Source organism: Stenella coeruleoalba (genome assembly GCF_951394435.1).
Source record: "Stenella coeruleoalba genome assembly, chromosome: 21".
NCBI lineage: Eukaryota > Metazoa > Chordata > Mammalia > Artiodactyla > Delphinidae > Stenella > Stenella coeruleoalba.
The window spans coordinates 28,404,209-28,418,655 of NC_137167.1; the positions used below are offsets into that span (position 1 = coordinate 28,404,209).

Sequence of the window (14,447 nt, forward strand, 5' to 3'; positions counted from 1 at the left end):
ACACACCCCTAATCTCGCACCGCGCACGCCAGGTGACCCTGGGTTCCACTTCTTGGCTTCTACAGCCGGCACCTAGGACGCCCAGCGCGCAGGAGGCTCTGTCTTCCGTGCGGCTGCCCATCCAGGGAGCCCAGGACTTTGCGCCCCTTGCCGGGTTGACCCGGGATCGTCCAGGGCAGCCCCCGGCCCCGTCCCCGCCCGAGCCCAGAGGCCCGGCCCACCCGCGCGGCGGCGGCGGCGGCATCCGCCCGGCACACAAGTGTGCAGATTATTAAGCAGCCCCGGCAGACCCGCCGCCTCCTCGGCGCAGCAACTCCTGCGAATTGCAGGGGAAGGGCGCTCAGAGCGCGCGGAACCGCGGGGAACCGAGAGTGCGCTCAGAGGCTGAGCTGCCTGCCGAGGCCGGGAGGCGGCCGGGGCCCAGCTGGGCTTGGAGCGCTGGGGAGAGAAGCGGGAAGTTGTGCAGAGTTGTATAGCAGGTGTTTCCTCTCCGCGCAGGGGCTTGGTGGGACCCCCGACACACAGACATACACCTGCCAGGGACAGCCCTCTTCGCCCTCGACTCTTCCTGCTTCGCCCTCTGTGCCCAGCCAATCCAGCGCGCCCGGAGGCCGCTGCCCGCCCGCCCGGCTCGGCTGGCCGTGCCTCCGCGGAGGCTCCAGCAGCGGCGCCCCAGGCGGGGCGGCTGGACCAAGCCGGGCAGGTGGGCGGAAGGTCGGCGTCTTTGGGAAGCTCCCCAGTCCCGAGCAACCCTGAGCTCCAGCAACTAACCCTGCGTTTGCGCTCCCTGGGATCGTGCGGCGCATTCCCACAGACACCCCTTTGTGACACCCCAGTGCTTTCGGAGAGGAGCCACCGCGCGGGGACGCCTAATCTGCCGTCGCTCCATCTCGCCCCAGGCCCGGCCCATCTGGAGTTTTCCTATGGCACCAGAGACAGTCCTCCTTCGCCTTGTCAATCACCCCTGAATCTGGAACACTGAAGGAATAGAAAATGGGAGGAAAAGAAGATGGAAGAATCTAGAGAGGAAAGGGGAGTTTTACATGGGAAAGAGCAAATAACCATTAAAAAATAAACAAAAACATGATTTGACTCCATCCTTTAAAACGGAAAAGAAAAAAAATATAGATACAGATATTTTCAGGAGTGGGACGGTGTGTGCTGATGGATCGAGCGCGGGGCGAGTATCCAAGGAGGCTAAAATGAGGAAATGGGGGCAGGTACTTTGCAATGTGAAAATCAATCTATATCCCTCTCTCTCTCTTCTCTGTCTCTCTCTCCCTCTCTCTGAATCAAGAGGGACCTTGTTTTCTTTCCCAGAGAACAGACAAGTGCAGGAGCTGCTGCCAGCCCCGAGGTTACAGCCCGCAGGCTAGTTGGCGGAAAACATTCCCAAACTCGTTTCAAGGAGAACACCAAGTTCACGGAGCTCCAAGCCGAGGACCGACCCGGGGACACTCCTTCCCCTGACCGGGGGTGGCAGCGGGGAAGAACCCTGTGAGCAGGCGACTGTCTCCGGAGCTGAACCCCGTCCAGGTCCCCCTGCCCTCTCCACGCACCTCGCCGGGTCCTTCCAACTTGCAGGGAGCAAAGTGCGGGGAGAGGAAGGAGGGGGCGGCCTGGCCGTGGACGTGGGAGGGAGAGGGAGGAAGGGTGCGCGGTGCCCGGTCTGCAGGCCGCTTCGCCGTGGCACCTGGACCCCGAGAGAGCCAGAACTTGCCGGGCCCGCTCGGCCCGGGCCACTTTCCCAGCCGCTCCGGGTCCGGGGAGAACGTCCCGGAAATCATCGAGCCACCCGGACCCGCTGTGCCCACATCGCCGAGGAGACACCACCACCCGCCGCGGCGCGGTTTCAGCCCAACTCGGGTTTGGCTCCTTTCTCCCTAACAGCCCCCAGCGCCGAAAAAGAAGAGACATTTCGTTTCGGCCCAAGTCAGGGGAAAGGAGAGGCGGGGGTGGGGCGCGGGCGACGAGGGCGGGCAGAAGGCGATGGAAGCTGGCTCCCTGCATCGCGATCCCCGGGCGTCTGCCACGGAGAGCCACCGGCGGAGGCCGGCCACTCGGTACCCTGCCCTCCTCCAAACGGGCCCCTGGTTCGCAAACGGGGCCTCGGAGGGTTCCCCCATCTCCCCCGGCAACCGGCGAGCCCGCCTTACCCTTGGCTGCGGTGAGGAGCCCCGCGCACAGCGCCAGCAGCGCCAGCGGCGCCAGCAACGACTTGGATTTCCTCCACGCAGTCATGTCTGCAGATATTCCACACGCGCACGACACCGATGGCTCTTCTTGGATGCGCCCGTCTCCTCCGAGGCACGGCAGGGCTACGGACAGAGCCAGAGAATCACCAGAGGGCAAGGCGAGCGGGGGAGAGATCCCGGTCCCCAGACCGGCCGCGCATCCGACGCCTCCCGCAGGTCTGGGCGCCCGGCTGGCTTCGCTCTCATAGCATCGGGTCCCGAACCACTGCAGGCAGGGCTGCGCTGCTCCGAGCGCCGACAAGGGGCTGCCGGGCCGGGGCCGGGGACTAGCACCCGCCGAGCCGGGCAGGAAGGCACCAAGGCGGCGAGGCTGCGGGAGGCGGCGAGGCGGGGAGAGGAGCGCGCGCAGCCGGGAGAGACCCGGAGCGGAGGCAGCTGGAGAGCCAGCCAGCGAGTGGGAGCTGCGGGAGGGACGGGGGGGCGGGGGGGGAGGGGGCGCGAGGGGAGGAGAGCCAGTCTAGGGAGGGGAGGCGGAGAGCGCAGAAGACAGGCTGCTAGCTGCACAAGGAGCCGCTGCCGTGGCGGCCGGACTCAACCATCCCTACCCACGGAGAGGGGAAGGAGGCTGGGACGGCGCCATCCCAGACAGAGCCCGGCCTCGGGCCCCGGGCTCCCAGCGCCGCGCCGCGCCGCGCTCTCCTCGGCCTCCGGCGCCGCCGTGCGCAGGATAGGGAAGGAGACTTGAGCGCTCGCGCGGGGGACACGCGCGCCACACACCCGCGAGATGCCACGCCACCGGGCGACTCCGAGACCCAGAGGGGGCGGCTGCGAGGGCAGGGGCTGGCCTCCGTCTGCCCATCTCTCTTCGTGCCTGCCTGGAGAGAAGCCCCCTGCGTCGTAACTTGGGAAAGAAACCCAGTGGGAAAGAGAGCCACCAAGGCTCTAACTCCAAGGGAGGAAAATAAACATCGATTTACTTTATTTCGAGATCATTTTTGGCAAGATGACGACTGGCAAGGAGCTACAAAGCTTTTCCGATGTCCTGACTTGGGGTTAATCACGCACAAACCTACGTTCAGAATAAATTCAAAATTAGGAAGGGTGTCTAGAATTGACAGTGGGGTCTGGTGATGAGAGATGGCGCGCTGGCACACCTTCAGGTGCAACCCTATACAAAACAGAATGGGTCGGGTAGGGACTTGAGAAAAGAGAGCTTCTTTTCTGAATCTGCAAAAAGATAAACGGAGCAGAGAGAACCTGGTGGTTGATAGAATGGCCCAGATTTCACCCAACTCCTAGAGGAGGTGTCCGAGCAATCTGGGGCGCATGTGTAAGGTAAGGCATTTTAGGGGAAGTTTCATAGAAAAATGGAAACCAAAGGTGAATGCCGGTCTTCCTACAAAGGGTCATTTGAAGGATTCACCGTTTTGACCAAAAAGGGTTAGATGATTCCATTACAGGATTGGAGGAACCAGAACAGGGAAACCCCACACCTTAGGAAGAGAGGATTATATTCTGTGTCCAGAAGCATTCCAGAACACCAGCGGTCCTAAACGCTGCATCCCTCACATCACTGGGTGATTTTGGTGGAGTGACGGGCCCACTGTTGGCAACGGGTCATGAGCTATAGGTTGACCAATTCATAATGTTTTAGACCCCTGCCTTCTTTTTCTTAGGTTCCCCTTGTCCCAGCGGTCACTGGGATACACAGAAACGCAATGGGGAATCCAGGAAATGAAGGGCTACAATCTTGAAATTTCAGCACCGAAGCATGGTAGGCTCGGCCTCCTTACAGCCTACCAGGAAAAACTGGACCCTCCGTCAAAACTCTCCTCCCTCATAGACAGATGAGCACCTAAAGAGGAGGGGCACATTTGCTTCTCAGAAAGTTGCAGCCCCGGATATGACCTGGGTTTTCCACTTGCTGAGTCCTATTTTGCCCCAGGCATCCCTGGGGGGAGAACAGAAGACAGAATGGCTCAATCACTGGGGAATTCACAGTGGAACCCAAATTCTTTAGGCTGAACTAGGCATGTAGAAACGAGGGTCGCCCCTTCTGGGATCTTAAATCAGAACCCAGATGGTACCTGTAACTCAGCAAGTGAACAAAAACACTTTTTAAGACCCATGAAGTGCTCCAGTAGTTCATTTCGAGCTGCTCATCAGAAAAACAATTGATCTCTTTGGAGAACTAAAGAGCTGACTTCCTGAGAAAGGGTGTCTCATCTTTGCACTGCTCTTCCTAATGACTCGTGTCACCAAGAAGGATTTCTGCCATTAAAAAACGTTTCCAAAATCTAACCATCCTGGTCTAGGACTCGTGGATGCCTCGGACTTTATTAGCATCCTCATCAGCAACGCTGAATGTCACCTGTGAAGCCGAACACCCTTATACTTAACTGGGACCGACTCAGGCTACAGGCTGAGGGTCGCCTTCCTTGGGCTCTGCTTGAAGTCTTTAGTGCCACCTCCTTTCTCTGGGGTGCAGAACATCTATCCGATTCCCATTCTTTGAGAAATAATGATGCCCATACCAGTAACTGCCCATTTCTGCTGTGATTTACTTGGTGTATTTTCTTTGGCCAGATCACGTATCAGAGAGTTACAACGATTCATGCCCGATTTCTGATCCTAAGTATGAAGAGGGTGGGAGATTGCTGTCAAATAAGATGGGCTGATTTTGCAATATGGTTGTATCTGTGTGTTAATAATAATAAACACCCTCCGATCTCAAAGCCGGTTTAATTTGGAAGGCAATCATGGGGCACTGCTGCCACCTAGTGTCAAGCTTTTCTTGTTAGGGTTTTGAAGAGAAATCCATGGTCCCCTTGGGCTTATCTCTCTTATCTCATCTGAGGTTCCCTACTTGGGGTTTGAATGCCCCTCCAGAACGCTCTCGCACCCGTCATGTAATCAGCCCGTAGATGAAGCCTATTATTAGGTTCCTAGAGGCTTTTTCCCCTTTTGATTTTTAAGTGACTGTGAAAGCCTTGATTTATATCACAACTCTAATGCCAGGTATTTAGAGCAGCATAAACCAAATGGGATTAGAGGAAGTAAGTTACTGTAGGGAATTCATACCAGACAGCTCTGTGACCGCTTCTCTGTGTTGGCCTGCGGTGCTTGGAACACTGAACTTGGGCGCTGGGTTTTTTAAATTATTTTTTTCTCCATTTTCCATCCTAGGCACACTGCTGTCCATAGCCTCGGGAGTCTGGCTGAGCAGCATGAGAAATATAATTGGCACCCAGGGATGAGAGGTGAGTAGTGAAATCAAAGGCAAGGAGGGTCTGAAATACTGGGAAAGAAAAAGACACCCCCAACCTCAAGTAACAACTACAGTAAGACTTGGAAAGTTGACAACATAAACATGGGAGAACTGCTGTAACCGATGAGGGAGAGTGGTTTTATTTTAAGTGAATGTGTCTGAGGAGGGGACAGGCTATATGAACAGGGTACTAGAGATAAAATTAGAAATGAAAAACTTTGCACACATGAGAATGCTAATTAGCTAGAAACGCGGCACACGGATGGAAATATCAGAGAAGGCAGTACATTGCAGTGATTGCTAAACGGGACATCTTTTGACTTATTTAATGTCATGTACCAAAACTGATGGTGACTAGGGCACTGGGGAAATTCTTTTCTTTATGGAGGGGTAAGAATGAGGACCATACAATTCAGGTTTCCCTAGATGGAATGCCTGTCTTCGGAGAGCAAGAGGGATGGGAGGGACGAGGGCAAGGAATAAGAGCAGAGGTCAGGGCTTCCCTGGTGGCGCAGTGGTTGAGAGTCCGCCTGCTGATGCAGGGGACGCGGGTTCCTGCCGAGGTCTGGGGAGATCCCACATGCTGCGGAGCAGCTGGGCCCGTAAGCCATGGTCGCTGAGCCTGCGCGTCCGGAGCCTGTGCTCCACAACGGGAGAGGCCACAGCGGTAAGAGGCCCGCGTACCGCAAAAAAAAAAAAAAAAAAAAGAGCAGAGGTCAGGATGATCACTCATTGTTTGCAAAAGCCTTTTATACAGAATCTTATTTCTATTATGAATTGTTTTTATCACCCCCCCTCAATGATAAGGAAGCGGCAGCTTTGAGAAATGAAAATTTGTAGGAGGTCAGGTCTTACTAAGGACCTGATGGTAACTTACAATCTGTTACCATCGACTTTGTCACTGTTTTGCTCATCAACATTTAAAAACCCTTCCTGCTGCCCCTCCCCACACTGAGGAGCTTACACACCTGGACTCCAGGCTTCTTCCCTACACTGGTCTCCATACTCCTGGTACACCTGTGGTTAATTTATAAAGGAACAGAGCCAGGCATCTAGAGAGCACTCCACCCAGTAACATCAGAATACAGGCATGATGGGGACACTCTGCAAGACAGACCATTTGCATTAAAACAAGAAGATTCTGTGACTCTTTGCAACTATTTATTCATGTAAATTTTGACTCTTAAAACTATTCTCATGGACTGGCTTAAAATAAATAAGCTGGTTGGTCCAGAAAAATCTATATCAACATTACTGCCAAGACTGAAACAATGCCGTTTATAGGAGTCCTTTAATTTCCCACTCTTCTTTCCTGTGTTCGGTACAAATATGGTATCAAGAGTCAGTTTCAACCCTTCAGCCAACTTATTCTCCAAAGAGATTTCTGTCCCAAGAGTATTGTCCGTGTCCCACTTTTGGGTGAAGGTCAGTCCATAGTTACAAATCTTGTATTTGGTCTCTAGGTTGCCTGATACTTTCCCTGTATCACTGTAAGCATGACCAGAAGTAGAAAATTCCACTCCACCATGTAACTTGCTTCTCAGATCTATTTTAACCATACCAAATCCATATCCTTTGTTGACAGATTTTTCTGGACCAACCATCTATGGCTGGGCTGTGTTGGCCATGGTTTGCTGGCTATCAGACGAGTTTTGACACAGCCAAATCCAAACTGTCACAGAATAATTTCGCCCTGGGTTACAAGCCTGCAGACTTCCAGCTGCACACTCACGTGAGCGATAGCACTGAATCTGGAGGGGCGATCTACCAGAAGGTGAACAAGAAGACCGAAACATCAATAAACCTCGCGTGGACGGCTGGCAGGAACAACACCTGTTTCGGCATCTCTGCTAAGTACAAGCTGGATTGTAGAACTTCTCTATCTGCTAAAGTGAATAATGCCAGGCTGATTGGACTGGGTTACACTCAGACCCTTCGACCAGGAGTGAAACTGACCCTGTCAGCTCTCATCTATGGAAAGAACTTCAGTGCAGGAGGGCACAAGGTCGGGCTGGGATATGAGCTAGAAGCTTAATGTGGTTTTGAATAAATCATCAGCTTTGTCCCTGGAGGTGAAGAGAAATGAACCCACTATGTTTTGGCCTTAAAATTCTTCTGTGAAATTTCAAAGGTGTGAACCTTTTCTTCTTCCAAAGAATTCTAATCCTCCCCACACTGAAGCCTAGATATTGAGTCCAGCCTAAGGGAGGTGTGCTTGAAGGCATGCCCGGAAGTTGTCATGTTCGTGCCACATTTCAGTTCAGTTCCGCAGTGTTATTTTCAACGTGTTGCTCAGCGAAGGTGTAGTGTCATGTTACAAAGGAGATGACCCGACCCGACCCTCCAGTTGTCCATCACATCCTGCATGTCCCAAAACACTTTTTCATGACCTTGTAACATATTGGTTTCTGTGCAGTAGTGGAATCTTTGGTTTTGAATCAGAGTAAAATAAAATAAACCCATCACATTTGGAACATTAAATAAATAAAATAAATAAGCTGAACACTTTTCCCTGTTTTTCTAATAAAGTAACACCTTTAACTGTGTGTGCGTGTGCGCACACACACCCGGGGAGCACACACACCCGGGGAGCACACACACACACACGGGGAGCGCACACACACGGGGAGCGCACACACAGGGAGTACTCCCCCTTCTGTTAATGACTTCTTTGAAGGCAGAGGAGAAGCATTAGGATGCAGGAAATTAACAAGTGTCAAATAAATCTGAGTCTGGAGGGGAACCGTGCTGGGAAGGAGAAAATTGGCCAATGTCTCCTTTCACAAATGGGTAGCTAAGTGAAAGGGGTGCAGACTGCAGTCTTCATTGTGTATGGGAGTGACATGGAAGGCTTGCTGGGGTGCACAGTGCTGACGCCCAAACCCAGAGCTTGTGATGCAGCCTGTCTGCGATGGGGCCCAAGAATTTACCTTCCCACCAAGTTTTTAGATGATGCGTGCATGCCAAGAACATTCTTAGAGAACCACTGGTACGGGGGTTGACTTTGGGTCAAAAGGACTGGCTTTGAATCCTGTATCTGCTGCTCTCTGAGCAAGGGAACTTTTTCCCTAAAAAACCCTAATTTACGTATAAGTTTGCTCATCTGAAAATATGGAAAATGCTATTTACCCAATAGACTTAGAAGAAGCAACAATATAGGCACAGCGGCTGATGTATAACAAATTCTCAAAAATATGATTCCCTTTTCTATCCCTTCAGTCTCTGAAGGGGGAGAGAAGACACCCAGCTAGAGACAGGCTTCCCCATCTGTTCGGATCCATATTTTAGGAGTGGCAAACTGGATTTTGGTAGGAAAAAAGAAACACTTCCAGTCAACCTCTCCCAGGTTGTCGCAAGGTGAACCCAGCAGGATTCCACGTGGGGGAAGCCCCAGGTTTTATTGACTATGACTTTTAAGATCCACTCGAAAGGCTGCCTGCCTCACACCTGGCTCTTGCCCAAGGCTTGTACAACACCAGCAAGCTGGGAAAACTTGGTCCGGAACCAGGTGAAGTGACGTTATGAATGTTCATTGACAATGATTCCCTCTTGCACTAGAGCAAACCTGGGGCAGAGATGCTTTTAATAGCCATCAGCTTCCATCTAATACTGAGGCATTAGATCCATGAGGAGAGACTCAAATGTACCTCCAGGCTAAATATTATCATAAAAACACAAAGAAATGCTTATCTAGCTTCAGTGACCACAAGAACATGAGATCGATCCATGGCTTTTTCTCAGGACTTCCAGTGGTAACCATTCTCCAATGGAACTAACTTTCTGGACAAACTAAGGTCAAAAGTGTCTCAAGCTTGATGCTTTCGGAAGAGCCCCTTCACTTCCGAGACTGCTTTCTTACCTGCAAAACACAGAGTCCCGGCTAATGTGTATTATGCTACTTCTAAAGTTCTCTGGTTCCTTCCTTTCTTATATGCCTCACATTCAGTACTTTCCTGTTCTTCAGTTGACTCTAAGGTGACATGTGTTTATATGTCTCTGTTTAGGTTCAATGAGTTGTTCTGGACACAATAAATAAACACCCCTGCCACACACACACACCCCCACCACCTCACACATGCAGACACACACGATTTCTACAGCGACTTTTGACATAAATCATTGCATTTGTCCTCATCTCATTAGAGAGTCCAAGCTCATACTGCTTGCTGCACACAGGCCAATAATCGAGAGAGGAGTTGCTGGGGCCAGGAATGGCGACTTTATCCACAAAGCCGGCAGACGGAGAAGATGGTGGACTCGCGTCCCAAAGAACCATCCTGCCTGAGTTGATTTCAGGTTCCTTTTATACTAAAAGGGGCAGGAGTAAAGTCAGCACTTCCTGGTTCCCGTCAGCCTCCGGAGGGGATGTGTTCATTTCTTCTTCCCTGCAGTCATCCACATGTGGGCCTGGTCAGGATGTTTCCTGGGAGCTAAACAAAGGTATTTTAGCTAAACGCTCATAACCTGGAAAGCAGGGTTCCCAGAGACGGGCCAGTACGTATAACTTAAGTTTACAGGCAACATCCCTTTAGTGATTAACTTGTAATAGAATACAAAAGGTTCTTCCCTATTACAATCTGTAAGCTGAAACTATTCTGGTTTTTTTATATTTTCTTCACAGAAAGTCAGTGAACTGCACAGGGATCACAAAACCAAAAGTCATCCTTTAGCCCACAGTTGTCTTAGATTCAGATAGCAGAGGAGGCGGTGACATCATCCACGTGTGGCGTCCATTCCATCTTAATGGTGCTGCCTTGATCCCACTTGATAATTTCCTTATACTGAGAAAACATACAACTGGTTTCCTTGTCTCCGTTGGAAACCACATGGAGAAGAGACATAATTCCACCTGAGATGGGCATGTGGACACTGGTGGCTTGTCATTCTGTCACTGTGATGGTAGACATGGTGTTGGTTTACCATCCCCTCTTCATTCTGCCAGATTTCACGTGTTAAAGAAAGGGTCCTAGGATGAGGGTAAAGGTGCCAGAACACACATGACCTTTGCGTGGTCTTCTTCCTCTTCCCCATCAAAGACGTTGTGAACAGTCTAATTCAGCAGAGGGATCTCAGTCTGGTGTGTAGAGGATCGGGGGCTGGGGAGACAGGAAGGGCTGCGTGGACTTCTCAGGTAGGAGAGACAGACAGCTCAGAAATCTGTGCATCTTGTTTTCTCCAACTACCAATGGATTCTTTCCTCCCTTCCTTGCCTGTTTCTCTCTCAACTAAACTTAATGATGGGCAAATTATGGGATCACCTATATATCATACATGTCAAGTCTCCAGATCTCTTTGCCCCATCAGTATGTCTGAAATAACATGAATAGATTCTTGTCCTTTGGGTCTTGGAGGGCTTTCGATGTTCCAGACACCCTATGAGTTGAAGATACTCCTAGTAGTTTTGAGTTGTGACCATCAACTCCTGTAATGTACTGACAATGTGACCTTTTATTGAGAAAGCAAGATCCCTCAGAGAACAGTACATTGGGCAAAGTACAAGAGTAAAGGCAAAGAAACATGCCCTGGAGGGCATCCCAAGGTCAAGGTTGGATCAGACTGCCATAGTTGGTTACCTTGCAAGCCCTGTTTCTCCCGTCTGGCCATCTGTCAGTCTGCTCTTGTCACACTCTGTGTGTGGAGAAATTCTTGGTGTGGGGAAAACATGGATTCTCACAAACCCAAGGTAATGTCTTAATTCTCCCATTCCCTAGCTGTGTGGCCTTGTGTATTTACCCAAATGCACCAATTGCCCAGTACCTAAAAGAGTATCAATTTTTTGACTCGTAAGACTGCTGTGAGGTGTGACTGAGACCCTATACAGAAAATACTAAATTGGAATTTGGGAAAAAAATGCAATGTTATCTCCCTTCCTCTCTATTCTTTTTAGCTTTGCCTTTGAGTTTAAATATAGCTTGATAGTCTCTTCCCTGAAGGATTGTCCTTTCTTTCTTATTGATTGAAATAAGATCGTCTAAAATATTTCCTGAAACTGTAGATACAAAACCTTTCCTTTGGAAAAGCTTCTTTAAAAAAGCAATAGTCATCGTCCTTGGGATGACTGCAAAACAGTCAATTCTTGTGTAACCGCTTTTAAATGGGGAGCAGTGCTGCAGTCAGACCCCAAACAGGAGGAGACTGCTGGCAATATTAACAGAAATAGCAGTAACATAACTTACGTGGAGCTTCTGACACATGCAGGCACACAGGTATGAGGCAAGGCCCCTTTGTGCCCAGTTAGGAGAGAGAGGTGCCTACTATTTGCCAAGTATGTGATCACACAGACACACAGGTTCTGAAAGATGAATTAGCATGTCCTGGGTCACAGAAGTAACTACGAGAGACAGGATGGAACTCAAGGATAAGGTCCAGGTTTGTTTCATGACAACTTGTTGCCCCCAGGGCTGCTACTGAAGATTCTCTGATATGCCGAGGTCTTGAGTGACCCCGAAGGAGAGATGAAAATCACATATAGGCTTAAAGGATGAAGAGCATTGCAGATGAGGACAAAAATACACGAGTAGGCTTGGAGGGATATATATATATATACACACATACACATAAAGAATTCTCAAACAAATTTATATTTTGTTGGAAGACTTTTTAAAAAATTTTGAGCATGAACCCTGGTTTGCTCATCCTAATATAAGTTTGTATTTGCTGACTCTGGGCCATTTGATTATAAGGAGGGTCACCCAGATTGTGCTAGGTCAGAGGGAAGGTGTTAAAATGTGAAATGTGATATGGTAAGTGAATGGGAATCAGAGTGGCCTGCCCATGACATCACTGCCACCACCATCTCTGGGACGCTGCAGCAACCCACCTTGGCAGACCCCAGACTTTGTCAATAATGCACTCAGAGAGAGCAGACAGCAGAAGCAAGAAGAACTACAATCCTGCAGCCTGTGGAACAAAAACCACATTCACAGAAAGATAGACAAGATGAAAAGGCAGAGGATTATGTACCAGATGAAGGAACAAGATAAAACCCCAGAAAAACAACTAAATGAAGTGGAGATAGGCAACCTTTCAGAAAAAGAATTCAGAAAATGACAATGAAGATGATCCAGCACCTCGGAAAAAGAATGGAGGCAAAGATCAAGAAGATGCAAGAAATGTTTAACAAAGACCTAGAAGAATTAAGGAACAAACAAACAGAGATGAACAATACAATAACTGAAATGAAAACTACACTAGAAGGAATCAATAGCAGAATAAGTGAGGCAGAAGAATGGATAAATGACCTGGAAGACAGAATGGTGGAATTCACTGCTGCGGAACAGAATAAAGAAAAAAGAATGAGAAGAAATGAAGACAGCCTAAGTGACCTCTGGGACAACATTAATCACAATAACATTTGCATTATAGGGGTCCCAGAAGGAGAAGAGAGAGAGAAAGGACCCGAGAAAATATGTGAAGACATTATAGTCGAAAACTTCCCTAACATGGGAAAGGAAATAGCCACCCAAGTCCAGGAAGCACAGAGAGTCCCATACAGGATAAACCCAAGGAGAAACACACCGAGACACACAGTAATCGAACTGGCAAAAATTAAAGACAAAGAAAAACTATTGAAAGCAGCAGGAGAAAAATGACAAATAACATACAAGGGAACTCCCATAAGGTTAACAGCTGATTTCTCAGCAGAAACTCTACAAGCCAGATGGGAGTGGCATGACATTTTTAAAGTGATGAAAGGGAAGAAACCACAACCAAGATTACTCTACCCAGCAAGGATCTCATTCAGATTCGGTGGAGAAATCAAAAGGTTTACAGACAAGCAAAAGCTAAGAGAATTCAGCACCACCAAACCAGCTTTACAACAAATGCTAAAGGAACTTCTCTAGGCAGGAAACACAAGAGAAGGAAAAGACCTACAATAACAAACCCAAAACAATTAAGAAAATGGTAATAGGAACATACATATCGATAATTACCTTAAACATGAATGGATTAAATGCTCCAACCAAAAGATACAGGCTCGCTGAATGGATACAAAAACAAGATCCATATACACGCTGTCTACAAGATACCCACTTCAGACCCAGGGACACATACAGACTGAAGGTGAGGGAATGGAAAAAGATATTCCATGAAAATGGAAATCAAAAGAAAGCTGCAGTAGCAATACTCATATCAGATAAAATAGACTTTAAAATAAAGAATGTTACAAGAGACAAGGAAGGATACTACATCATGATCAAGGGATCAATCCAAGAAGATATAACAATTATAAATATATATGCACCCAACATAGGAGCACCTCAATACATAAGGCAACTGCTAACAGCTATAAAAGAGGAAATCGAAAGTAACATAATAGTGGGAGACTTTAACACCTCACTTAGACCAATGGACAGATCATCCAAAACGAAGATAATAAGGAAACAGAAGCTTTAAATGACACAATAGGCCAGATAGATTTAATTGATGTTTATAGGATATTCCATCCAAAAAGAGCAGATTACACTTTCTTCTCAAGTGCACACAGAACATTCTCCAGGATACATCACATCATGGGTCACAAATCAAGCCCCAGTAAATTTAGGAAAACTGAAATCATATCAAGCATCCTTTCTGACCACAACACTATGAGATGAGAAATTACAGGGGAAAAAACGTAAAAGACACAAACACATGGAGGCTAAATAATACATTACTAAATAACCAAGAGATCAAAGAGGAAATCAAAGAGGATCAAAGAGATCAAAGAGGAAATCAAAAAATACCTAGAGACAAATGACAATGAAAACACGATGATCCAAAATCAATAGGATGTAGCAAAAGCAGTTCTAAGAGGGAAGTTTATAGCTATACAAACCTACCTCAAGAAACAAGAAAAATCTCAATAAAACAAGAAAAATCTCAATAAAACAATCTAGCGTTACACCTAAAGGAACTAGAGAAAGAAGAAAAACAAAACCCAAAGTTAGCAGAAGGAAAGAAATCATAAAGATCAGAGCAGAAATAAATGAAACAGAAACAAA

The 14,447-nt window shown here is 48.5% G+C and overlaps 1 protein-coding gene across 4 annotated transcripts in view; it reads right to left on the bottom strand.

The window, feature by feature from the left end:
- The window catches only part of LOC307179631 (CUB and sushi domain-containing protein 1-like), a 958,766-nt gene extending 956,333 nt beyond the window's left edge, over positions 1 to 2,433 (bottom strand). For 3 of the 4 annotated variants that reach the window (XM_079909051.1, XM_079909050.1, XM_079909049.1), the window contains exon 1: positions 2,157 to 2,290. In XM_079909051.1, the coding sequence (XP_079765177.1) occupies positions 2,157 to 2,241 (85 nt within the window). In that variant the 5' untranslated portion in view covers positions 2,242 to 2,290. Of the gene's footprint in view, positions 1 to 2,156 lie in introns of all 4 variants that reach the window. The other variant, XM_079909052.1, reaches the window with a different exon arrangement.
- Between the last annotated feature and the right edge of the window lie 12,014 nt (positions 2,434 to 14,447).